The 26923-nt window shown below is 41.3% G+C and overlaps 1 protein-coding gene across 9 annotated transcripts in view; it reads left to right on the top strand.

Annotated features, from left to right (window-relative positions):
• Nucleotides 1-26923, top strand: part of znf438 (zinc finger protein 438) — a 243370-nt gene that overhangs the window by 115591 nt on the left and 100856 nt on the right. For 4 of the 9 annotated variants that reach the window (XM_072576074.1, XM_072576072.1, XM_072576071.1 and 1 more), the window contains exons 2-3: nt 19430-19518; nt 22058-22137. In XM_072576074.1, the coding sequence (XP_072432175.1) occupies nt 19430-19518; nt 22058-22137 (169 nt within the window). Of the gene's footprint in view, nt 1-19429; nt 19519-22055; nt 22204-26923 lie in introns of those variants that run through there. The other 5 variants (XM_072576081.1, XM_072576080.1, XM_072576076.1 and 2 more) reach the window with 4 other exon arrangements.

The raw sequence follows: 26923 nt of genomic DNA, 5'->3' as shown, positions 1-26923 counted from the left end.
TAATTTGATTAGGGATAGTCAGCACAGTTTTGTGAAGGGTAGGTTGTGCCTCACAAACCTTATTGAGTTCTTTGAGAAGGTGACCAAACAGGTAGATGAGAGTAAACCGGTTGATGTGGTGTATATGGATTTCAGCAAGGCATTCGATAACTTTTCCCACAGTAGGCTATTGTACAGAATACGGAGGAATGGGATTGTGGGAGATATAGCAGTTTGGGTCAGTAATTGGCTTACTGAAACAAGACAGAGGCTGGTGGTTGATGGTAAATGTTCATCCTGGAGTCTAGTTACGAATGGTGTACCGCAAGGGTCGACTGCTGTTGAGTCCACTGCTGTTCGTCATTTTTATGAATGACCTGGATGAGGGCGTAGAAGGGTGGGTTAGTAAATTTGCAGATGACACTAAGGTCGGTGGAGTTGTGGATAGTGATGAAGGATGTTGTAGGTTGCAGAGAGACATAGATAAGCTGCAGAGCTGGGCTGAGGGGTGGCAAATGGAGTTTAATGCGGACATGTGTGAAGTGATTCATTTTGGTCGGAGTAACTGGAATGCAAAGTACTGGGCTAATGGTAAGATTCTTGGTAGTGTAGATGAGCAGAGAGATCTCTGAGTCCATGTATACAGATCCTTGAAAGTTGACAGGGTTGTTAAGAAGGCATACAGTGTTTTAGCTTTTATTAATAGAGGGATTGAGTTCCAGAACCATGAGGTCAGGCTGCAGCTGTACAAAACTGTGGTGCGGCTACACTTGGAGTATTGTGTATAGTTCTGGTCACTGCATTGTAAGAAGGATGTGGAATCTTTGGAAAGGGTGCAGAGGAGATTTACTAGGATGTTGCCTGGTATGGAGGGTAGGTCTTATGAGGAAAGGCTGAGGGACTTGAGGCTGTTTTCGTTAGAGAAAAGAAGGTTGAGAGGTGACTTAATAGAGACATACAAGATAATCAGAGGGTTAGATAGGGTGGACAGGGAGAACCTTTTTCCAAGAATGGTGACGGCGAGCATGAGGGGGCATAGCTTAAAATTGAGGGGTGATAGATATAGGACAGATGTCCGAGGTAGTTTCTTTACTCAGAGGGTAGTTAGGGTATGGAATGCTTTGCCTGCAACGGTAATAGATTCGCCAACTTTAAGTACATTTAAGTCATCATTGGACAAGCATATGGATGTACATGGAATAGTGTAGGTTAGATGGGCTTCAGATTGGTATGACAGGTCGGCGCAACATGGAGGGCCGAAGGGCCTGTATTGCGCTGTTATGTTCTATGTGTAGAGGGGATGTCAGAGGAAGGTACTTTACACAGAGAGGTGTGAATGCATGGAATGCGCTGCCAGCGATGGTGATGGAAGCAGAGTCATTAGGGACATTTAAGCGACTGCTGGACATGCACATTGATAACAGTAAGTTGAGGGATGCGTAGGTTAAATTATTTTATTTTATATTAGGATTAAACCTCGGCACAACATCGTGGGCCAAAGGGCCTGTTCTGTGCTGTACTTTTCTATGTTCTGTGTTCTAAATCACGAGTATTAAATCTAACCAGGTTGATTTATTTAGCAGCCTTGTACTGTGCAGGACATTTATTCAGGGCAGAACTGACAGACATGACAGTTACCTCTGTGTGAGTTTGTTGTGACTTAATTGATAGAGATTAATCATAATGAATCATCAGCAACCCTATTATTGTTGTACTGTGCGAGTATCATAGAGAGCAATTTAACTCCCATGTTGATATTGTCATAACTGATTCCAGAGTGTATTTCAGTTGCATTCTTACATAATTATTTTTTGACTTTAACTTACTGATCCTACAATTGCAGTTACATTGTTACTGTATAGGGATGAAAATCATGAGCACTTTCCAGGTAAATTACTTATTATTTTTGGCAAGATGTGAGCAAAGGTTGTGGAATACTAAAACAACATAGTTTTGTTATGTTTAAAGATTAATTTTGGCCATTTTCTTCTGAAAATTAAGTAACACTACAATTTTGCTAATGTTAAGATACTCTTCCTTCTAACCCCGGAGTGTCTATCCAAGAATTTTCTCTGTGAGTCCAACAGGAAGATGTCTTGGTTAGAATTGCTGCTGAAATGGACATGAGTGTCCTTGAAATAACTTCCCGTGGGGGTGGTTGTGTAGGAGACTTGCATGAGGCAAAGTGGATTTTGGCAGCCTGAACATAAACTTGACTTAAATTAACTTTAAGCACAACTTTCTGGTTGGGTTGCATATGGCATTTGCCTGTGATGGTGCACTGCACAGAATGAAAATGGACACCTGTTTCAGTGGTTTTGCTCTTATTGAAATGGTTAGTGTGTTGATTGCTTACCAATAGGAAAACTAGCATTCCTCTCACAGTAGTACCTGACCCAGAGGTGCTTATTGTCACCAGATGAATTGCACTTGGTAGTCCAGTTTACAGTTACCTGTGCATTGCATTGATCTTTTGCCTTTTGAAATGTCTCTCACTTTGTGTCTTGGGCTGGAAAATTAAAGTTCTGCATGTAATTATCTCTGAAAGCTAAATTGGAAAGTGCAAACACGTATTGGATACCTTAGTTCACAGAGCAAGAGCCTTGCATTTTGCATGAAAGTTAATCGTATGCTTATCAGTTTGCCATCTATATATTATCAAGGGTTATAATTGTACTGTGCTGTGATTATTTTCAGTTGGGTTTAAAATTACCTCTTGCCAGTTAAATACCAGCAAAACCCACTTTGACATCGTGTTTTGATAGTTGTCCTGAAGACTTAATATTTCTATCTTGTCACTGCTTCCTGCTGTACCTACACATGATTCACTGTACAACAGCATTTTAATTCTGTGATTTCATTCTAAGGATGACTGATATGGAAAGTCCAATAGGGTAAAGCATGGAGTCGGATGAACTCTATGTCATCCAGGAAACATTTTCTTTTAAAAATAAACTGAGGTTTCTATGATGTGCTGCTACATCTTGAAGTGGTAGGATGTGGGTTCTTTTGAGTCAATTTTCTCATCTCTCCTGGAAGGTGACTAACAATTCTGTTGAGCAGTTTTACTGACTTTCTTTTCCTCATGACCCTCGACCCCAGTTGTTGTCCTACTCAATAACCCAGACCCAGGAACACTGAAGCATGCTGCAATGTTGAGTGATGGTGGCATGTCCTGTATACATTCCTCACAAAGTAGGCTCATACTTGTACACTTGTTGCATTTGTGAATTTTCCATGTAGAGGTCAGGCAGAAGAGCAGAATATTCTGACTGAATGTTCAGCTAATGCTACCCTTCATTAAAATTCATTTGCTGGAAAGATTTTTTAATCTTTCTTGGGATGTGGATGCTGGATTGGTTGTCGCGGTGGGATTTAGCCCAAGTCCCCAGAAAGTTAAACTTGGCCCTCTGGTTTAATAATTCAGTGACATTACTTTTCCACCATTGCTCCCTCTTTGTAATGTTGTGGTGTCCCAATTCAATCGATATCTCATAGCCCAGACAGATAACAATGACTGACAGACCTAGAAACATAAATATCTCAGATTGCTGAGTGAGAAATGGCTGGCAAATAGCCACCAAGCCATTATATAGGATTTGTACCAAAAGAACAGAAGTAACTTAATTGAAACTTAAACCAAATTATACACATTCACATCTCTGGTGCTAATTACAAAGCAAATTTAGAAGTAAATTCTTTTGACTGATGGATGGGAGAAGGATGGATTAGAATAAATGAATTTTGTAAAAAAAGAAATTAAGGGAGCAAAGAAAATTAGAAGATTTCAAGTTATAAAATATTTGACAAAATTTAGTTCCAAGTGTATTTTTGAAGTAGCTGAGAGAGTTTCCTGCTCAAAATATTTTCCCATCTGTTTTTGAGGAAATGGAAGTTGTGCAATGGGGGCTTATTTCAGGATAGTGTCATCTTGGAGTGTTTGGAGATCTGTTTTTGTCTCCTCACAGTCAATTATTTGTCTTGCAATCTAGAGATGTATAAAACAGATTATTGATGTGCAAAAACCACATGTTCCTGAACCTGATTTCCGTTGTGAAATCTTGAAAATCCTCTGTTAAACGGAGCTGGAAAGAACATTTGTGAATCTTTTCTTTTGCCCTTGTCATTTAAATCTTTTAGACAACACCACCACTCACTTGTTTTTGAGTTGGAAATATGTAAGTTTAGTTAGTGTAACTTTCCTTTGTAGGTGAAATGTCTGTGATCCTTCAAAGACGATTGTGTCTGTGGCCCCTGGTTGCTTGTTCCTGTGTATTGCCAATTTGCCAAGGATGGGGAGTGGCATAAGTGCGTGGATGAAAGGTGTCCCCTAGCTCATCTAACCCCATACCCCTGCCCCTATCCTCAGCTCCCAAAAAGTGATGAGATGGAGTTGAATGATGGATGCTGACTTATCTTAAATTAATCCTGCTTTAGAAGCTTGAGGACAGTGTCAGGCAGGTTTCCAATCTTCTCACTTTAGGCTGTCCTTGCATTGTTGTTCAGTGGGAGTTACTGGACAGCAGTCAGGCGTCCTAATCCAGGACTGCTTTCCTCAGCATATTTGTTAAACTCTAAACAATGTTCTGGAACTTGAACCTTGGTGACTTTCTGTGCGTGTGGTTCAGTTTCAAGAAAAATATTTTAAATCAGATTGGCCTTTTCGGATTCTACCTGTATGGGCCGGAGAAAATGCTTTTAATATGAGAACCTAGAGTTTGAAAGCTTGCTTTAAATTTCAAAGATGAAGTCATTGTTTGAAAGGGATTCTGCTGATTTCTTTTTAAAATTCCTTCATGGGATGTGGGCATTTCGGGCATAGGCAGTATTTGTTGCCCATACCTCATAGCCCTTGAACAGAATGGCTTGTGTGATATTTTAGTGGGAAGTTAAGAATCAAGTCCATCGCTGTGGGTCCAAAGTAGGCTGGCATATTTAAGGTTCACATATCTTCTTCCTCAAAGGACATTACACTCCTGTGATTTTTGCCATTTACTTTGTGCTTTACTCTTGGTTATTAATTAAAAGTTTACTTTTGAAGGAGCAACCCTATGCCCAACAGGTGGGGAACCCCCACCCTCATTAATATAAATAGGAGACGGTTATAAGATTCTCTTGAAAACCCCAGATTGTTACCACAGCTTCATCTTCAGGCAGATTACAGTTTTCTAATGAGTATAGAGCCAGTTCAGTTAATCATCGCAGCTGAATCACAAGCTTAACAGGTATCACATGGAGAATGTGGGTGGCTGTTCAGAAATGGTGCTCTGGAAAATACCCCTACTGCTGTGGTCAAATAGTAAGTCCTTGTGCAGTAATTTCAATGTCAAAATGTTCAGAATTGTTGTTTCCTGTCTTGGATACTTTTTTCTGCTTGTTTTAAGCAACATTCTATAGAGAGGACAACATCTATAGCTGCCCAACATTCCTCAGTGATTAAATTCTGTGCAAGCCATATTGTTTGTGGTGTATGTGTGCACTGCAGCGTTGTATATGCCAGCTATTAAGGCAAGTGCCGAGCAGAGTTGATATACTTTGGTAGGGAGAGTGAGTTTGACTTCGCCTGATGCAGCTATTTACAGACAGCCATTGGCCTGGTATCAGAGAAATTGCACTAATTTGGCTTGTCCATTGTCTGTAGTTCTAAATGGTGTTAATTGTTAAATTTTGCTGGAGTAGAGCATCTCTCAGCATATACTTTTTTTCTGTATTTTTCAGCTTTATAATTTTTTTATTTAGTCACTTGTTGGAAATACATGATAATGATGTGACAAGGGTTTCAAAACTTCAGTTTCTTCAGTGAGTGGTAAAATATCCAATGCATTTCCTTAACTGATTAAATTTAAGGATCAAGAAAGAAACCGAAATGATGGAAGAGGAGGGTGAACCCCAGTTGGTGGATTAGTAATATCAGGTAAAGGAAGAAAAATGAAGAGAGGCAAAGCAAGATTAGATTAGTGAGAGAAACTGAGGGGAGCAGTAAGAGAAAAAGAATTTAAAAATCACTAGTAACAATCTACAATTCAAATCTTCCCTTTCTGGGCCAGTGAGGTTAATTGACATTGAATGAGCAATTATCACATTATTAAAAAGATACTTTATCAGTTAATTACACTCTAACATTGAGCCTAATTTAGTGAGCAATTAATGCACACATTTTTAAAACGAGTGAATGGTCAAAGGCACAACATGTATTGTGGACAGCAAAAGGCCATTGATCCTTCTGTATGTTCTGATGTTTCACAACCCTGATTATCTCTTAATCCCCTGAATTTGTTGGTTTACTTGCCCAGTACTCAGCAGCATTATTTGTTAATTCAGCTTTCATCCGAATCCTGGTATAGCTATGTCATATTATAGTGACTACCATGATTCTTGAGATTTTTTTAAAAAGTCTTTCTGTATTGAGTGTGATTTGGTAAAATAGAAAAATAAATATGTATCTAGTATATTATGTATACTAGGTGGAACAGTCCATCTTCCGCAGCTACACTGGCACCACCCCTCACCTTTTCCTCCGCTACATCAATGACTGTATCAGCGCTGCCTCGTGCTCCCACGAGGTTGAACAGTTCATCCACTTTACTACACCTTCCACCCCGACCCTCCACCCTTGAGCCTGCCCCTCCAATCGCCACCAGGACAGAACCCGACTGGTCCTCACCTACCACCCCACCAACCTCCATATACATCATATCATCCGTCGTCATTTCCGCCACCTCCAAACGAACCCCACCACCAGGGATATACTTCCCTCCCCTGCCCTATCAGCGTTCCGAAAAGACCACTCCCTCCGTGACTCCCTCGTCAGGTCCACACCCCCCACCAACCCAACCTCCACTCCCGGCACCTTCCCCTGCAACTGCAAGAAATGCAAAACATGTACCCACACCTCCCCCTTACTTCCCTCCAAGGCCCCAAGGGATCCTTCCATATCTGCCACAAATTCACCTGCGCCTCCACACACATCATTTACTGCATCCGCTGCACCTGATGTGGCCTCCTCTATATTGGGGACACAGGCCGCCTACTTGTGGAACGTTTCAGAGAACACCTCTGGGACACCCGGACCAACCAACCCAACCACCCCGAGGCTCAACACTTCAACTCCCCCGCCCACTCCACCAAGGACATGCAGGCCCTTGGACTCCTCCATCGCCAGACCATAGCAACACGACGGCTGGAGGAAGAGCACCTCATCTTCTGCCTAGGAACCCTCCAACCACAAGGGATGAACTCCGATTTCTCCAGTTTCCTCATTTCCCCTCCCCCCCACCTTGTCTCAGTCCCAACCCTCGAACTCCGCACCACCTTCGTAATCTGCAATTTTCTTCCTGATCTCTCCGCCCCCACCCCCACTCCAACCTATCACCCTCACCTTAACCTCCTTCCACCTATCACATTTCCAACGCTCCTCCCCATGTCCCTCCTCCCTACCTTTTATCTTAGCCTGCTTGGCACATTTTCCTCATTCCTGAAGAAGGGCTCATGCCCGAAACGTCGATTCTCCTGCTCCTTGGATGCTGCCTGACCTGCTGCGCTTTTCCAGCAACACATTTACAGCTCTGATCTCCAGCATCTGTAGTCCTCACTTTCTCCTATATTATGTATATGCTCTGCAATGTTTCTTGGAGCTAATTGGACGTTGCTAAACTTGTACTTATTAAGGAGCAATCAGAAGATGGTCCCTCGAGCCAATAACGGGAGATTTGTATTTACCATGGGCCAATCACTTAACTACAAAGGAACCATCACACTCACTACAGGTATTTTGAAAAGTAACAGAGATCATTAAAAATACAGATGATAATATCAACTGAAAAAGATTCAAGGATAGAAATTGAGGGATTTTGCTGGTAAAAAGCTTGGTTTTGGAATTGATCTCGAATATCATAACATCTTAAGGCCATAAGATGTATGAGCAGAAACAGGCCATTTTCCCCATTGCCGGTGCCAGTCAGTGAGATCATGGCTGAGCAGATAATTTTCAACTCCACTTTTTTGTTTTTCCCCATAATTCTTGATTCCACAACTACTTAAAAAATCTGTCTGTTTCAACCTTAAATTTACATCAATCCAACCTCTACAGTCCTCTGCAGTGAAGAATTCTACACACTGATGACCTTCTGAGAAAAGAAATTCCTCCTCCCTCTCTCAATTGGGTGAACCTTTCTCTGAGCCTATGCTGTCTGGTTTTAGATTCTGCCATAAGAGGAAAAAACAACCTTTTTACGTCTGCTCTAGCAAGCCGTCTAATAATCTTCTATTATCTAATAACGTCCATTTGCTTTCTCTGTTACTTGTTGAACTTGAATGAAACATTTTGTGGTTTGTGTTTCAGGGCGTTTAAATCCCCATGTTGCAGCTTTCTACACTTTTTCCTCATTTAAATAGTATTCAGTTCTCTTATTCTTCCTGCCAAAGAGCACAATGCCACATGTTTCCACTCTTTATTCCATCTAACGAGCTGTGCCCACTCATTTAACCTTGTCTATATCCATCTGCAGACTCTTTGTGCAATCTCACTGCTTGCTTTCCCACCTATGTTTGAACCATCTGCATATTTGATGATAATGCATTCATTTCCCTCATTCAGATCACTTGTAAGTAATTGTTGCCTCAGCACCGACTGCTGTGGCACACTATTAGATATAGATTACCAGCATAAAAATGTCCATCTTATCGCAACTCTGCTTTCTATTGGTTAGCCAGTCCTCGATCTATGCTAATGTATCACGAACTCCAGGGACTCTTATTAAGTTGCCTTAAGTATGATACTTCATCAAGATACCTTCTGGAAATCCAAGTATATTGTATCCACTACTTCTCCTTTATCTATTCTGCTTGTTAGTTTCTCCAAGAGCTGTAATAAATTTAGTAGGCATAATTTCCCTTTTGTGAAGTCTTGCTGACTGTGTTTGAATTCATCATGTATTTTTAAGTGCTCAGTTAGTACGTCCTTATGATAGACTAGCAGTTTCCAATGGCAGATGTTAAACTTACTGGCTTACAGTTGCCATTTTACTTCTCTCCCTCTCTTGTTGAGTTAGGGTGTTACATTGGCAGTTTTCTAATCCTCTGGGAGTTTTTCCAAATGTAACAATTCTTAGAAGGTTACTGCTATACATTCAGTCTGTGGCTTCTTCTTTTAAAATCATTGAATGCAACCAATCACATCCAGGAGACTTATAAAAAGCATTCAGCCCCATTCGATCCCTGGTACTTGTGTTAATGTATGATTTTTAAAAATCAGTCATAAGTTGAAATGCACATTGTGTGCTATATTTAGACATTATTCAGTTTACAATGCAAAACCAAGGTGAATTTCATTGGTGCAGTCTTAGCTTTTTGAATTATTCTCTGTAAATTAAATTTTTCAGTTGCCATTTATGAAGATGAAACATATTGCACAATTTTAAATACTTACCAAGTGATCTTGTTTGATGTTGGCAGGTAGTCTAAGATGAAGGATAGTGTTTTCAAAAGATCATATGACATCGCTGACAAAGCTGGACTTTATTCCCATTCCAACTTGCCCCAAATGAGAGTGTGGTGATGGTGTGCGGCTCGAACTGTTCAAGCCTCTGTTGTGAAGCTGCTCTCTCCATGCTGTTAGGAAATGAGCTTCAGGATTTGGAACCTGCAGTATTCAAGGAATGGTGATTAATGTCAGTAAACAAGATGATTTGTGAAGGTGGTGATGTTTTCATACATTACTGACTTTGCTTTTTGTTATAATTCAGATTAATTTAACAATGCCAACAATTTGAGTCCATTAACCTCACAGATAACTCATAATTTCTATGTGGGTGATATCTTATTTTGGTTTTGGCCAACAATCATTCCAAATCATTATGATTTCATATACTGTTTTGCTCTCATTTTCTTTCCCAAATACTGAAAATTCTTTTTAAGATTTGGAGATGCCGGTGTTGGACTGAGGTATACAAAGTTAAAAATCACACAACACTAGGTTATAGTCCAACAGGTTTAATTGGAAGCACACCAGCTTTCGGAGCGATGCTCCTTCATCACTACCACCTGACGAAGGAGCGTCACTCCGAAAGCTAGTGTGCTTCCAATTAAATCTGTTGGACTATAACCTAGTGTTGTGTGATTTTTAAATTCTTTTTAAGAGCATTTTCCCTCATCCAATCACCTTTTTTTATGATAACCTAGGTAATGTGTTTGCAGAGTATTTAACTTTCAGGACATGATAGCAATCTGAACTGAAAACTGTATTATTTGATTTCTCCTCCAAGCCTCACTGTTAGAAAACTTGGATTGCAAATTGCTAAATCAGTCCATGTCACTGAGAGAACTTCAATATTTTGCTGTGCACTGAACCAATTACAGATTAGTCTTACTCTTTTAGGCAGGTGGCTGAAGAGTTGACTGAACAGTGTGTTGCATGCTTTTACGTAAGTATAGCAAGTGAGGAATTAAGCTCCAGGGTTCTGAACCAGCAGTATTGAAGGAATGGTGATAACTGTCAATAAACAAGATTATTTGTGAAGGTGGTGATGTTTTCTGAGATTACTGACTTGGCTTTTTGATGTAATATATATATCTGATGTAAGTCTGTGGCAAATGTTTAGCGAGATACTAAATACCTCTCAAAGTATGTTCCTGAGAGAAGAGAAACATAAAAAGATGGCTTAATAAGGAAGTCAAGGATAGCATTGAGGCAAAAAGTAGGGTGCATCCTATTGCAAATAATAGTGCACTCTGGAGGATTGCTTTGGAGGGTATTGGCTATAAGGGAAGATTGGACAAACTTGGTTTGTTTTCACTTTGATATCAGAGGATCAGGAGCATGCTGATTGAAGTTTACAAAATTAAGAGGAATGGATAGTTGGAATCTATTTCCCAAGATAGAAATGTCAATTAATAGAGGGCATACACTTCAGGTAAAAGTTGGTAAGTTAAAGGGGGATGTGAGAGGCAAGTTTTTTTACACCATGATAAGTGTCTGGAATGTGCTGCCAGAGGAAATGGTGGAGACAGATACAGTAGCAACCTTTTAAGAGGCAACTTGACAGATATATGAATAGGCAGGGAATAGAGGGATATGGGCCACGTTAAGGTGAAAGTTTTTTAGTCTAGAAAAGCATCATGTGTCAGCACAGTCTTGGTGGACCAAAAGGCCTGTTCCTATTCATTGCTCTTTGTTCTATGAGAGGCATACAGAGAGAGTAGTTTGTGAGAATCCCTTCCCATGGCAAGCATGTCTAAGACGAGAGAGCATAATTTAAGGTCAGGAGCAAGTGAAATGGAGAAGATCTGGGGAAAATGTTTTTCATCTAGAGGGTGGTAGATGCATGAAATGTGCTGCCTGAAAGGGTGTAGAGATAAATACTCTTGCAACATTTAAGAGCCATCTAGATATGTACTTAAAATGCCAGGCAATAGAAGGCTGTACATCCAATGCAGGTAAATAGTGTTCGTCTAGTTTGATGTTTGTTGGTTAGCATAGACATCATGGGCTGAAGGGCCTGTTTCTATGCAAGAGTGACTATGAAAATCTGAGAGCTCGAGCAACGATTCTACCTGAGAGAAAGTGAGGACTGCAGATGTTGGAGACCAGAGTTGAAAAGTGTGGTGCTGGAAAAGCGCAGCAGGCCAGGCAGCATCTGAGGAGCAGGAGAATCAATGTTTCAGGCATAAGCCCTTCTTCAGGAATGAGGCTGGTATGCCAAGTGGGCGGAGATAAAAGGTTGGTGGGAGGGAATTTGGGGGAGGGGCACTGGGAATACGATAGGTGGAAGGAGGTGAGGGTGAGGGTGATAGGCCGGAGAGGGGGTGGGGTCGGAGAGGTCGGGAAGAAGATTGCAGGTCAAGAGGGCGGTGCTGAATCCAGGGGTTGGGACTGAGATAAGGTGAGGGGAGGGGAAATGAGGAAGCTGGAGAAATCTACATTCATCCCGTGTGGTTGGAGGGTTCCTAGGCGGAAGGTGAGGCGCTCTTCCTCCAGGCCAGGGTCTGACGATGGAGGAGGCTGAACACTTTAACTCCCCCTCCGACTCTGCCAAGGACATGCAGGTCCTTGGCCTCCTCCGCCAGACCCTGGCCACACGACGCCTGGAGGAAGAACGCCTCATCTACCACCTAGGAACCCTCCAACCACAGAGGATGAATGTAGATTTCCTCAGCTTCCTCATTTCCCCTCCCCCCACCTTGTCTCAGTCCCAACCCCCGGATTCAGCACTGCCCTCTTGACCAGCAATCTTCTTCCCGACCTCTCCGCCCCCATCCCCTTTTCGGCCTATCACCCTCAGCCTCACCTCCTTCCACCTATCATATTCCCAGCGCGCACCCCCCCCCCCCCCCCCCCCACCTTTTATCTCCGCCCACTTGGCATACCAGCCTCATTCCTGAAGAAGGGCTTATGCCTGAAACGTCAATTCTCCTGCTCCTCAGATGCTGCCTGGCCTGCTGCGCTTTTCCAGCACCGCACTTTTCAACAACAATTCTACCTACTGTATTTGGTTATATTGGTTGAAGGTGGCACTCAGTCAGTGTGTTTCATTCATGAGTGGGCATAACTGGCTGGGACAGCATTTATTGCCCACTCTAATTGCCTCGAGGCCAATTAAGAGTCAACCACACTGCTGTCAGTCTGGAGTCAATTATATGTCAGAATAATGCTCATCTGAAGGCAGGCAGGTCTTTGGCTCATTGTGCCTTGATATTTCATCTAGAGCTATTCATCCTGGTAGTGTTTGTCAGTAGTAATTTGTCATTGTCCAAAACTCTCGGGGGCAGGGTGAAGAGGCAAGTCACAAGCCTACCCCATCAATATCAAGAATTGAGCCAGTGCCGTTGGGTCTGAAGGACCTTTTTCTATGCTGAATAATTGTGTGAAACCTGTGTGCATTGGGAGAACTTTAAAAGTCAGCAAAGGGTTGCAAAAAACAGAATCTAAAGAGCTAAGGTTAACTATGAAAGGAACATAGCAGAAAACATAAGCACTGATACGGAAAGCTTCTATACGTATGTAAAAAAAAGAGAATTGTGAAAGTAAATGTTGGCACTATGGAGGATGAAAATAGTGAGGTAATAATGGGAAACTCAGAATTGGCAGCGGTACTAAATGAATATTCCTCCTTCCAGTCCAAAAAGCAGCCCTCTATCATCACCTCTGTCTCTTACTGTCCAGTTAATTTTATACCCAATTGGCTAGCTCCCCCTAGATTCCATATGATCGAACCAGTCTACCATGTGGAAACTTGTCGAATGCCTTGCTGAAGTCCGTCTAGGCAACATGTGCTCTGCCTTCACCTATCTTCTTTAGCATCTTTCTTCCTCAAGATGCTCCCTTTTGTGGGATAGTCTTGAACAAGAGTGCATAGATATAGAGTGAGAAGAGGTAGATTCAAAAGTGGGAAAAGGAGATATTTCTCTGAGGGTTGTGAATCTGTGGAACTCACTACCCCAGAGTGCAGTGGAGGCAGAGTCACTCAACAGATTCAAGAATGAAATAGATATATTTATGATAAAAAATGGGATAGAGGGCTATGAGGAACAGGCAGGTAAATGGAGTTGAGAGCACAAAAAGTTAGCCATGATCATGTTCAACGGTGGAGCGGGCTCACAGGGCTGAATTGCTCATAATTCCTATGTTCCTATTGTCCTGCTGTGTTTTGTAGTGTATTGTAGCATGCTTTTCCAACCACAGCACAACACCTAGCCCCCACTCCCGGTGAATTGAGGTTAACAGTGAGATTCCAGAAAATGTGGATCCTTTTTCATATCTCGGAAGTCTCCAGCCATGGAGAAGTGCTGCCAGCTGTGCCTTTGCATGATTCTCAAAATCCAATGATGTGAAAGGCAGCCAACAGCAGCATCATTTCCCAAAGCAACTCATGTAGCATCAAAGCTCCAATCACACAAAGTGTGCTCCGCTGGGCAGGCCAAGTAATTCTTGTGCCTGACACCAGACTCCAGAAGCAAATGCTCTACGTAGGAACTCAGATAGAACAGGAGACTCTCTGGAAAACCACCAGAAATACTAGCAATGTCCTCAAAGCATCCCTGAAGAGGTCAATCATTCCAGCCAACATGTGGATTCCCTGGCTAGTGACCAACCACAATGGAGGAAGTTCATTCAGAAAGGTACCAAATTCATCAAGAAATTTGATTGGGAACACATTTAAATAGAAGTTTTAGGAGCAGGCAAACCTCTACGTAGCACATCTATTCAAGCTGCCCCATGACACATTGCTCCCATCTGATATAATGTGCAGATTGGCATTGGACTTACAAGTGGGTTCAACTCCAGAATCCATTGAACCGGAGTGGAAGAAAATCATCCATGACCCCAAGAAATTCTATTGCCACTATACAATCAAATGACTATTTCTCAAGAATTAGGTCTTAGAGTTAATGTCATTTTGGTGCATCAATACTTAAGAATGTTGAGTGATACTCACAGCTAACTTCCTTCCTCCCTCAGTCACCTTGAGGACAACCTCCTTCTAATAATATCTCTGTATTTCTATTGTATTTTGTTCTGGGTAGTTCCACTCTCATAAAGCAAAACTTGCTGCATTGTTCAACTGTCATTTTTGAGCAGTTTGATCATTCATTCCTACTTAGCCAACATCCTCCATTGTTGTCCAGATCTTTAAATAGCCAATATTGAAAAGGTTTCCAATGTTTAGCCACATGGCCAATTTCAATCAGGGGTCTTTAAATTAGAATCTCAGCAAATTTGGCAGTATCTGTGGAACAAGACTCAAAGTAAATATTTTGAGTCCAAAATGACTCCTCTTCAAGAGCCTTTTAATTGTTTACTTGAGCTGTAGAAGTTCAGAACAATATTACGCTACAATATTGGCCATGGTAAGATGTGGTGAACTGAATTTGCAATGCCTTGTAACTCAATGCTAATTCTGCTGCAAGTCCTACAACTAACATCTGGAAAGGTATCACAATGGCAGGGCTTCATGCAAGAACAATTGTATCTGACTAATTTATTTGGGTTTTCACAAAAGTCTCAACCAGAGTGGATAGAGGGGAACCAGTGGATATATTGTATTTGGGCTTCCAGAAGACATTTGACAAGGTACATCACAACCATTTAAATTGCAAGCTAAGAACCCACAGCATTGGAGGTAGCATATTGGCTTGGACAGAGAATTAGTTTAAAAAAAATGACTGCAGATGCTGGAAACCAGATTTTGGATTAGTGGTGCTGGAAGAGCACAGCAGTTCAGGCAGCATCCGAGGAGCAGCAAAATCGACGTTTCGGGCAAAAGCCCTTCATAATGGGCTTGAAACAACAAGGAAGGTTAAAAGGTTCTTTTTCATGGTGGCAACCCATGACAAGCAGAGTTTCACAGTAATTAGTTTTGGGATTGCAACTGTTTACAACATATGTTAATAACTTGGAGGAAGGAAGAATGTACTGTTGCCAAATTTGCACATAACTCTAACATTGGTGGAAATGCAAGTTGTGAGGGGGATACAGCCGGTTTACAGAACAATATTAATAGGTTAAGTAAGTAGGCAAAAAGTTGGCAAATGGAATATCATGTCGAAAAATGTGAAGTTTTTCATTTTGGAAGGAAGAGCAAAAGAACAGAATATTACTTAAATAGAAAAAAAAGCAGAAAGCTGCAACACCAAAGGGACTTAGGGTAAATCTTGAGTGTATAAGTAGTCGGGGGCACTGGTGTTGAGGATTATGGCGGAAGAGGTGTCGCCTATTCTTACAGATTGCAGCCGATGTGACAGGAAGTCGAGAATTCAGTTAGAGAGGTAGGAACCAAGACGTAGGTCTTGGAGTTTCGAAATGAGTTTGCTTGAAATTGTGGTGTTGAAGGCAGAACTGTAGTCAATCAATACAAGCCTGATCTAGGTATTCTTGTTATCCAGATGTTTCAGGGATGAGTGTTGGGCCTGGGAGATAGCGTCTGATGTGGAACTGTTGTGCCAGTAGGTGAATTGCAATGGATCAAGGCAATTTGATAGGTGGGAATTGATGTGAGCCACTGGGCAGTAGTCATTGCGGCATGCTGCATGAATTTTCTTTGGCAATGGGATGATGGTGGTCCTCTTGAAGCAAGAAGGGACTTCAAATTGTAGTAAGGAAAGATTCAAGGTGTCTGCAAGTACTCCCACTGGCTGGTTTGCACAGGGACTGAGTGCAAGGTGGGGGACTTCATCGCACCAGTAACTTTCTGTAGGTTCACTCACAAGAAAGCCCATCTAATGTCTGCGGTGGTGACTTTGGAGTCAGGTGCATCTGAGGCTGTTGAGATAGGTGACATTGTTTCACTGACCTTCTGTTCAAAGCAAGCATGTAATGGATCGAGCTCTGGTGTGGATATACTGTTGCCTGTGATTCTGTTCGACTTCGCTTTGTAGCCTGTTATGCAATGTAAGCCTTGTCACAAATGACGGGTGTCAGTGTGGTTAGTCTGGTTCTCAAGCTTAGTTTGATATTGCCTCTGGTCTTACAAAGATTGTATCTGGTTGCCAGATTTGTACGCCTCAGATCTGGATTTCAGTAGAGAATGGATCTCCCGGTCAACCATGGTTTCTGGTTGGGGAACGTTCAGGTTAACTTCTTTGGCACAGAGTCTTCTAACACACTAATGAAGTATGTAATGGCAGTGGCCTACGTGCTTAGGTTGGTCATTGAGTTCTTGAACACTGACTCTAACCAGTACTGTAGAAGCCCTTCCATTGCCTCCGACCAACCTCTACACTACTTTCTGTACTGGGTCTTCATGCTTCAACTCCTGCTTGTAACCCAGGAGGAGAAGGAGGAGCACAGAGTTGTGTTCTGATTTTCCAGAATGTTGATGGGGGATGGAGCGGTAGGCATCTTTGTTTGTATTGCAATGGTTAAGGATGTTTTGGCCTTGTTGGGACAGGAGACGTGTTGGTGATAGTTTGGTGCCACGTTCTTGAGGTTGGCCTGGTTGAAGTCATCGGCAATGATGAACAAGAGCTCTATTCTGTCTCGAGAAAGTTTGTTTGTAGTGTTGTATACTTCATCAAGTGCATTCTTCATTTCGCATGGGGTGGTATTCCACAATGTAAATGTCAGTGTCCTCACACTTAAGTAGTAGTTAGTTTGACGGGGACATTGTGAATAGGTTGGCATGCAGGCCTTTTAAGTTCAGAAACCTACTGCATTCTGTGTTAGGAGCTGGATAAAATAATCATTCTGTGTAATTAAAAATAGACTTTCTTTGAAAAGTAAATTTCTGTTCATGTGGATGGCAATATTTTGGGGCTCAATTACCTGGCATTCACTTAACCGAATTTGGCATGATGCGAACAAGATCATAAAGTCCCGATGTGTGACTAACTGTTATCCAGCATCGATTATCTGACATTCGATTAACTGAATGAAATACTTTTCACTCGTGTCCTTCGGATAATCGAGGTTCCTCTGTAATTATTTAGATTTGTTTCAGTTCGAATCATTACCACAATATGCAGTTTTAAAAGAGACTGACAAAGACCTTTAAGTCAATTTCTTTTCTTTTCTTTTTAAAGGATGTGCCTAACAAGCCACCCAGAGTCTGGGGACATCCTATAGATTGCGTTATAAAGTTCTGTGTTTCTGTGTGAGTTATTGTCTCGCTATGTTTAAAATTGAATGCTGAGGATCAATGGTACTTTAAATCTGAACTACTCCAGAAAGACTATCAACAACGAGCCCACTATCAGTGAAGTTATTGCTTTTTGTCAAGTCTGGTATCCCTGGATACCAGAGATCCATCAAGACATTATATCAAGACCTGTCTGGCTGCTTGTGATTGAGGTGAATAGGATTTGGTATCTTTCCCAGAAATGAAGTGCAGCTCAATAGTTCAGAAGCAGCTGGGGTGTTTTGATCATGTTATATGCTCATTACTAGAGCTGTTTTCCTTGAAAAACCTTATTTTGAAGAAATTGTTTGAAAGATAAACTCTAAACCTAATATTACATAACAATAATCCAATTAGTAGTCACAATACCCTAAGGTGTATTGGAAGCCAAGCCACCTAGGATTGTACTGAACCAGTACAGACAACCTCCTTTTGCTGCTTGTTTATCTAATTAACTTTTAATGTATGGAATAAAATAAACAGGGTACTCCTGGGGTAAAACTTTATCCTGTGAATTTGAATGAGCAACTAAACAAATCTCAGGCCTCAGCTAATCTGATCTGAGGTGTTTCAGGTTGATAGCTTTATTTCAGATGGCATGATATGATGCATTTGGGAACAGCAGAGCCTGGCTTGGGGTGATGCGGACATTATTGAAATATTCATCGTTCCTTCTGTGAGAAATTTGAATTTAATTGGCAATACTTGTAAACTCTCTTGCGAGGAATTCTGGAGTAAATTAGATTAGATTACTTAGTGTGTGGAAACAGGCCCTTCGGCCCAACAAGTCCACACCGACCCGCCGAAGCGCAACCCACCCAGACCCATTCCCATAAATTTACCCCTTCACCGAACACTACGGGCAATTTAGCATGGCTAATTCACCTGACCTGCACATTTTTGGATTGTGGGAAGAAGCCGGAGCACCCGGAGAAAACCCATGCAGACATGGGGAGAATGTGCAAACTCCACACAGAGAGTCTCCTGAGGCGGGAATTGAACCCGGGTCTCTGGCACTGTGAGGCAGCAGTGCTAAGCACTGTGCCACCGTGCCACCCACAATTAGTTCACGGATGTTTCTCAGACTCTTCTCCTTGTTCCACTCCTCTAATTCCTTTGGAGCTATTCAATTGTCTTCTGCATGCTCTTGGAAGTGGAAAGCAATCAGAAGCAAAATCCTTAATTGTGTTTCTCCTTGTTAATCTTTGGAGTTGAGGCCAGTTATAAGACCTTACCGTCAGCTTAGGTAAATTGAGATAATTAAACGAAGAACATGAAGCAAGCCACAACCTGCTGCTTGTCTTGTTATTCAGCTACTCACTGGATTACTTGGGGATCTTGTGGCACATACTTTAGATCGAGACATGTTCTTACTCATCCGTGGTAAATACCTTAAAATCCTCTCTTGCTCAGTCGTTGTCGAATCATCTCATAATTCACAAAAAAAATTACTTGGGTTCAGGCTCTAATTCTGTTTTGGAAGATCGATGCTCATTGGATTATTGACCAAGAAGTTTAAAAGGACAAGCAAAACTTCTTGACCGGGCACATATGTGGAAAAATTGTTCCACCGAGTAATTTTGGCTTAAAGGAACATAGGATGTGGACAGTGAAGAAGTTATGTAGAAATTAGAAATTTGGCATCAGCTACGAATTTTCACTTCAGTTGGTAAAACGTTTGATTACACAAAGCAGTTTTATCATGACCAGAAGAGCTTTAATTAGAGACAAGGCATCCACTTTATTCATGAACTTGTATCTACTTAGATTTTTAGTTGTTGAAATAATGTGACCTTTGCTCATTTTCTAATGATATCTGAATTCTTGAACTGTTATTACAGCCAAAGGACAGATAACAATGAGTGAAGATCCAAATGGCTTTGCTAAAGAAATTGATGAAGAATATGTAAAGAAAGAACAAGTTTTTCAGGTAAACTAAGAAATGAATTGATCCAATTTTGTGATTTATTTAGTTTTTCCTATGATATTTAGTGCATTTTGTTTTCTTATTAGCCACTACACAGAAAAGGGTATCACTGAACTTGATTGTAATAAAATTGAAACATTTTCTCCACATTATAATCGTAAGCTGGTAGTCTTAAAAAAAACTTCTTAGACTGTGGGTGTCACTGGCAAAGCCAGCATTTGTTACCATTCCTATCTGCACCTATGATTTGCCCATTTCTGGATTAGTGGTGCTGGAAGAGCACAGCAGTTCAGGCAGCATCCGAGCTCTCAGCCTTCTAGCTCACCATGTGAGGGCTGGAATGAAACCCCTGCTCTTTTTAAACAAAAACAAATTAAGAGGAAGGAACTTGATTTTGTGAAAATAAAACTCAGTGGTCTGGGATCATCTGTTGAAAGAGAAATGGAATTAACATTAAACTCCAATGTGAAAGTGTCATTTCAGAAGAGAAGTTCACTGGGATTTGAAACATGAACTCTGTTTCCTCTAGACAGTTGCTGCAGATATGCTGTGTTTCTCCTGTATCTTGTTTTTTTTTTGTTTCAGATCTCTCACTTTTGTTCTACTCATGTTTCAAGGTTGTACTCCAGCCTGCCAAATAGTACGTGTGCAGTTACAATACTTGCATATAGAAAACTACGTAGGTGTGGGAAAACAACCTGCAACCATAACCTGTAGTCCAGAACAATCCATCAGTATGCATTTGCAAAGACTGTACTGTGGATACAGCTTATGGACTTGAAGAGTTGATAATGTGTGAGTCATGGTTCATATGTGAGGAGCAGAATGTGGTGGTTGTACTGGTGACGTAGTGCCCTAATGGTCAGAGGATGAGTTTATTTCCTCCTGCAAAGCCAAGATCTTAAACCACCACGGAACTCTGCAGATCAAATTATTCTGCACTGTCTGGCTAGTTAATGCAGAGAAATTTCCTTACTGTTAAGTTTTGGAATCAGTCTCTAAACTAAGGACTGTTATAGCACAACTCAATTTGAAACTGTTGTAAAACCCCTCTGACAGGGTTTTATGTAGAGTGGAAATATCTCTAATGAATCCATGTGCAATTGTTTTAAAGACATTTTACTTTAGTCAAAAGAGGCTGTTTTGATTGGATTCAACATTTGGGATTGTATTGAGAAAACTTGAAGCGGAGTTCATTGACTTTGTTGCTATCCAGAAGATAGACATCCTGAAGGATTGCCAACAAATGTGGCATGGCTAGAAAAACACCCATGTCCCTCCACTTTAGTATAGCTGCCCATCGTTGCTGTAAAAGTGAATTTCTTTTTGTTACCTGTCATGGTTTCGGCATTCATTTTAAACTGACTGCTCAACTTTGTACACATTTTAACTAGAGCCTTACCAATGTTTTGCCTTGATTTTGACCTATCCCATTGTATTTCAGCATGTTTAAAAATGTAAGTGAAATGTAATGACAAAGAAAATATTGATCGCGTTACTTGCTTCCAAACTGTTTGCTCTGTTAATAGCGTTTCCTCTCAGATACAAAGTCAGAAGTCACACCATACCAGGTTATAGTCCAATAGATTTATTTGAAATCACAATCTTTCAGAGCGCTGCTCCTTTGTCAGGTGAAGTCAGGCACTTCACCTAATGAAGGAGCAGCACTCTGAAAGCTTGTGATTTCAAATAAATCTGTCGGACCATAATCTGGTATGATGTGGCTCCTGGCCTTGTCCACTCCAGTCCAACACCTCCACATCTCAGATTCAAAGCATCGGTGATCTCAACTCTATTGTTGGGTAATCTATGTTGACATTTTGGTGCAGTATGATGGACTTGCTGGAGGTTGTTGGAGGTTCTGTTGGACTTGTTGGAGGTTCTGTTCTTCACCTGAGACTATTTCAGATCCTGTCTTTTGTCATCAGTGATCCTTACGGAGGTTAAAAGTATCACACGATACTTGAAGTTAAGCCAGCCATTTTGGCAAATGTGATTAACATTATCTTATCCAGCAAAACCAAAATCCGGTTAACAGATTATTTATCTCATTGTTGTTTGTGGGATCTTGCTTTGTGTAAAATTGCTGCTATATTTATCTACCACAGTGGCAATCATCGCACTTCAACAAGGCATTGCGCTCAATTTTTTATTTGCATGTATGTCTGTCTGCTTAACCCCTCTCCATTCCTGTCCCCTCTGACTCTGTCTGGTCAAATAATATTGAACCAAAAAAGGCAAAATGCCAGAAATGGGACAACTTTATTCCTTGGTAAGGAAAAGCTAGGATGGGCTGGTGGCATCATTTGGTTTACTAATTACTGGAAAGCAGTGTATTAAATTTGTGCTGCTGTTCTGCCTGGAATATGTTCAGCTCATGATTGCCGTAACGGACTCTATTCAAAAAGCTCTGACCCTTTTTTCTACCACTTTGTAATGTAGCATAACTGTAATTTAACACCTGCCCACTATCCCACTCCCCAGAAAGAATTGTATTGTGAAAATGAATTCATTTTTAACATTATTTATCTTCCTGATGTAGGATGAAAAACATGAAGATGAAATGAGAGAAGATACCATAACCACATTTGACCAAGCAACAAGCCTTCAAAATGAGACCAAGTTTGTACTATGCACTATTAAACTGTTCATAGAATACAGAGAAAAAAATCCATGAATATTCATTTGGTATTTATTTTCTGTTTCATGCACATTTGACTTCCTCAGTCCTTTTCTTTTGAGGGTGCTGATTCATGCCACCCTATAGATCTGTCTTTCTGTAAATTTGTGCAGGTAATATATGGAATTAATTTGAGCAGAGTGAGTTACAGCCAAGTTTGATTCTGTCTTTATATGACATGCAGCTTTGTACTGTTAGCACAGTCTGCAAAACAGCATTTAGAAGTAGGCACTGCAGATTATTTTTCCTTCCAGTTTTACCAAGGATGAGTCCAATTGTAGAAACATCTTGCCCTTGCTAAGTTAACTTAGAGCTAACCAGGATTAGATCTGATTAGCATGGGTCTGCAAAAACTTATAGAGCCAAAGCTGCAGAATGTTTGTTGCATATGTGACACCAGTGTCAAAACAATATGATTTAAGTCACTCATTAAAAGTTAAACTTTTATTCCATGATTGGCTGGACCCAGCTTTTTTGGATCAATATTAAATTTTATTTTAGAAAATGTAACTACAGTTTGGCTGTTGAAACAAGTTTGTTTTACTAATCCAAGCATTCTTGACCTGCTACTACTTTGTCCACTAAAAGAGTCATAAAGATGTACAGCATGGAAATAGACCCTTCGGTCTAACCCGTCCATGCTGACCAGATATCCCAACCCAATCTAGTCCCACCTGCCAGCACCTGGCCCATATCCCTCCAAACCCTTCCTATTCATATACCGATCCAAATGCCTTTTAAATGTTGCAATTGTACCAGCTTCCACCACATCCTTTGGCAGCTCATTCCATACACGTACCACCCTCAGCATGAAAAAGTTGCCCCTTAGGTCTCTTTTATATCTTTCCCCTCTCACACTATACCTCTAGTTCTGGACTCCCCGACCCCAGGGAAAAGACTTTATCTATTTATCCTATCCATGCCCCTCATAATTTTGTAAACCTCTATAAAGTCACCCCTCAGCCACCTCCGCCCCAGCCTGTTCAGCCTCTCCCTGTAGCTCAGATCCTCCAACCCTGGCAACATCCTTGTAAATCTTTTCTGAACCCTTTGAAGTTTCACAACAGAGGGAAATGGGTCTGAGTGAGTTACTCTTCGGAGGGTCGGTGTGGACGGGTTGGGCCGAAGGGCTTGTTTCCACACTGTAGGAGACCTAATCTAATCTAAACACCTTTCCAATAGGAAGGAGACCAGGATTGCACGCAATATTCCAAAAGTGGCCTAACCAGTGTCCTGTACAGCCACAACATGACCTCCCAACTCCTGTACTCAATATTCTGACCAATAAAGGGAAGCATACCAAACGCTGCCTTCACCATCCTATTTACTTGCGACTCCACTTTCAAGGAGCTATGAACCTGCACTCCAAGGTCTCTTTGTTCAGCAACACTCCCTAGGACCTTACCATTAAGTGTATACGTCCTGCTAAGATTTGCTTTCCCAAAATGCAGCACCTGGCATTTATCTGAATTACACTACGTCTGCCATTTCTCAGCCCATTGGCCTATCTGGTCCAGATCCTGTTGTAATCTGAGGTAACCCTCATCACTGTCTACTGTACCTCGAATTTTGGTGTCATCTGCAAACTTACTAACTACCTTTTTATGCTCGCATCTAAATCATTTATGTAAATGACAAAACGTAGAGGGCCCAGCACCGATCCTTGTGGCACTCTACTGGTCACAGGCGTCCAGTCTGAAAAACAACTCTCCTCCACTACCGCCCTCTGTCTTCTACCTTTGAGCCAGTTCTGTATCCAAATGGCTAGTTCTCCCTGTATTCCATGAGATCTAACCTTGCTAATCAGTCTCCCATGGGGAACCTTGTCGAACGTCTTACTGAAGTCCATATAGATCACATCTACTGCTCAAAGCCATATTGACTATCCCGAATCAGTCCTTGCCTTTCCAAATACATATACATCCTGTCCCTCAGAATTCCCTCCAACAACTTGCCCACCACCGAGGTTAGGCTCACCGGTCTATAGTTCCCTGGCTTGTCTTTACCGCCCTTCTTAAACAATGGCACCAGGTTTGCCAACCTCCAGTCTTCCGGCACCTCACCTGCAAATATCGATGATACAAATATCTCAGCAAGAGGCCCAGCAATCACTTCTCTAGCTTCCCACAGAGTTCTCGGGTACACCTGATCAGGCCCTGGGGAGTTATCCAGTTTTAACCGTTTCAAGACATCCAGGACTACCTCCTCTGTAATCTGGACATTTTGGAAGATGTTACCATCTATTTCCCTACAGTCTATATCTTCCATATCCTTTTCCACAGTAAATACTGATACAAAATACTCATTTAATATCTCCCCCATTTTCTGTGGCTCCACACACAGGCTGCCTTGCTAATCTTTGAGGGGCCTTATTCTCTCCCTAGTTACCCTTTTGTCCTTAATATATTTGTAAAAACCCTTTGGATTCTCCTTAATTCTATTTGCCAAAGCTATCTCATGTCCCCTTTATGCCCTCCTGATTTCTCTCTTAAGTATACTCCTACTTTCTTTATACTCTTCTAAGGATTCACTCGATCTATCCTGTTTATACCTGACATATGTTTCCTTCTTTTTCGTAACCAAACCCTCAATTTCTTTAGTCATCCAGCATTCCCTATACCTACCAGCCTTCCCTTTCACCCTGACAGGAATATACTTTCTCTGGATTCAAAAGATGTCTATTTTTGATGTTCATATGATAATTGTAAACCTTGTATTTGTAGAAACCTTGTAAAACATTGTACCAAAGGAAACCAGCAGAAAACATAAACACTGATACCAAAACCTCCTTTAAGTATGTAAAAAGTAAGAGAATAGTGAAAGTAGATGTTGGCCTTTTAGAGGACGAAAATGGCGAGATAGTAATGGGAAACTCAGAAAAGACAGAGGCATTAAGCCAATATTTTGTCTCTATTTTCACAGTGAAAGATAATTTCTTCCCAAAAACTGCAGTTAGTACAGAGAAACTTGGTGAAATTACTATAACTAGGATGTAGTTATTAAGTAAACTGATGGGATTAAAGATAGATAAGTCCCTGGGGCCTGATGGCTAACACCCTAGGGTATTAAAGGAAGTGGCAGCAGCGATAGTGGATGCATTAGTTATGATTTTCCAAAGTTCCCTGGATTCTGGAAAAGTACCAGTGGATTGGAAACATGCTAATGTGAAGGCCTTTTTTAAAAAAGGGCCGAGGCAATAGTGAGAAAATACAGAAGTTAGTTTGACCTCTGTAGTGAAGAAGTTGCTTCAGTCAGTCATAAAGGAGGAGATAACTGAACATTTGGAAAAACAAAGCTGAATTCACCAGTGAATTCAGCTTTGTTTCGTGAAGAGCAAGTCATGATTGACAAACTTGCTGGAGTTCTTTAAGCATGGAACCAACAAAGTAGATAATGGGTATCCGATGGATGTGGTATATCTAGACTTCCAGTAGACATTCGTCAGGTGTTGCATAAAAGACTGATACAGAACATGAGATCCCAGGGGTTAAGCACAGTATTGGCTTGGATGGAGGATTGGCTGACTGATAGAAGGCTGAAAGTTGGGAATAATGGCTCCTTTTCTGGATGGCATAACTAGTGAGGTGCTACCGGGTTCAGTTCTTGGACATTAGCCATTTCCAATCTATATAAATGATCAGCAAGCAGGGACAGAGTATAACATTGCAAAGTTCACAGATGATACTGAAATAGGTGGGAAAGCAGGTTGGTGATGAGGCAGTAGATGGGAATTGACAGGCTAGGAGAATGGGCCAGAAGTTGGCAGATGGAGTTTAATGTGGTTAAGTGCAAGATTGTCCATTTTGGCCATAAAAACAAAGGGTAAATTATTACCTAAATGGGAAGCAGATTCAAAGTGTCAGTACGGAGGGATCAGGGCATCCTTGTGCATGAACCATTAAAAAATGGGTACGCAGTTGCAGCATTTAATAAAGGCACATAAAACCTGGCATTTATTGATAAAGGACTGGATTATAAAAATAAGTGTAATCATAATTGAATAAGCATTGTTGAAATCATGTTGAGATTATTGTGTTCAGTCTTGGGCTCCTTAGTTAAGGATTGATGCGGTGGCACTGGAGGAGGTTCACACGATTGATTCCAGGGATGTAAGGGCTGTCATGGGAGGAATGGTTGAATAGTTTGGGCTTGTACTTACTGGAGTTTCGAAGAATGAGGGGTGAATATGATTGAGACATATAAAATGTTGAAAGGGATTGATAAGGTGGACATTGAACAGGCGTTTCCAGTTGCGGGACAGAGGGCATACATATCAAGTGAGAGGTGATATGTTGAGAACTGACATGAGTTGAAACTACTTCTCTCAAGTAGTTGTAAATCTGTAGATTTCACTGCCATAGAGTGCAGTGTCAATGAACAGATTCAAGAAACAAATTGATATGTTTCTGATGAAAAACAGGAGAAAGTGCAATGGGGAGCAGGCAGCAAAGTGGAGTTGAGACCAGGTTAAGATCAACCATGATCATGTTAAGTGGTGGAACGGGCTTGAAGGGCTACCTTGCCTACTCCTCCTAATTCCTACGTTTCTGTGTAAACCAACTGTAGGATAGTTGTCATTTGAAATCTATTTTCCTGCAAGAAATTGTGATTTCCTGTAGCCTGACATGATTCCAGGTTAGCTGTTTCCCGGACAGTGCCAATGCAGGTTGCACAAGAATAGAAACAATCATGTGAGCATTGCAGTTTTCACTGTGACTCACTCACTCC

The sequence above is a fragment of the Chiloscyllium punctatum genome, chromosome 8 (assembly GCF_047496795.1).
Source record: "Chiloscyllium punctatum isolate Juve2018m chromosome 8, sChiPun1.3, whole genome shotgun sequence".
Taxonomy (NCBI): Eukaryota; Metazoa; Chordata; class Chondrichthyes; order Orectolobiformes; family Hemiscylliidae; genus Chiloscyllium; species Chiloscyllium punctatum.
The sequence above is the reverse complement of the archived record's forward strand: the minus strand, read 5'-3'. Positions and strand labels throughout refer to the sequence as shown.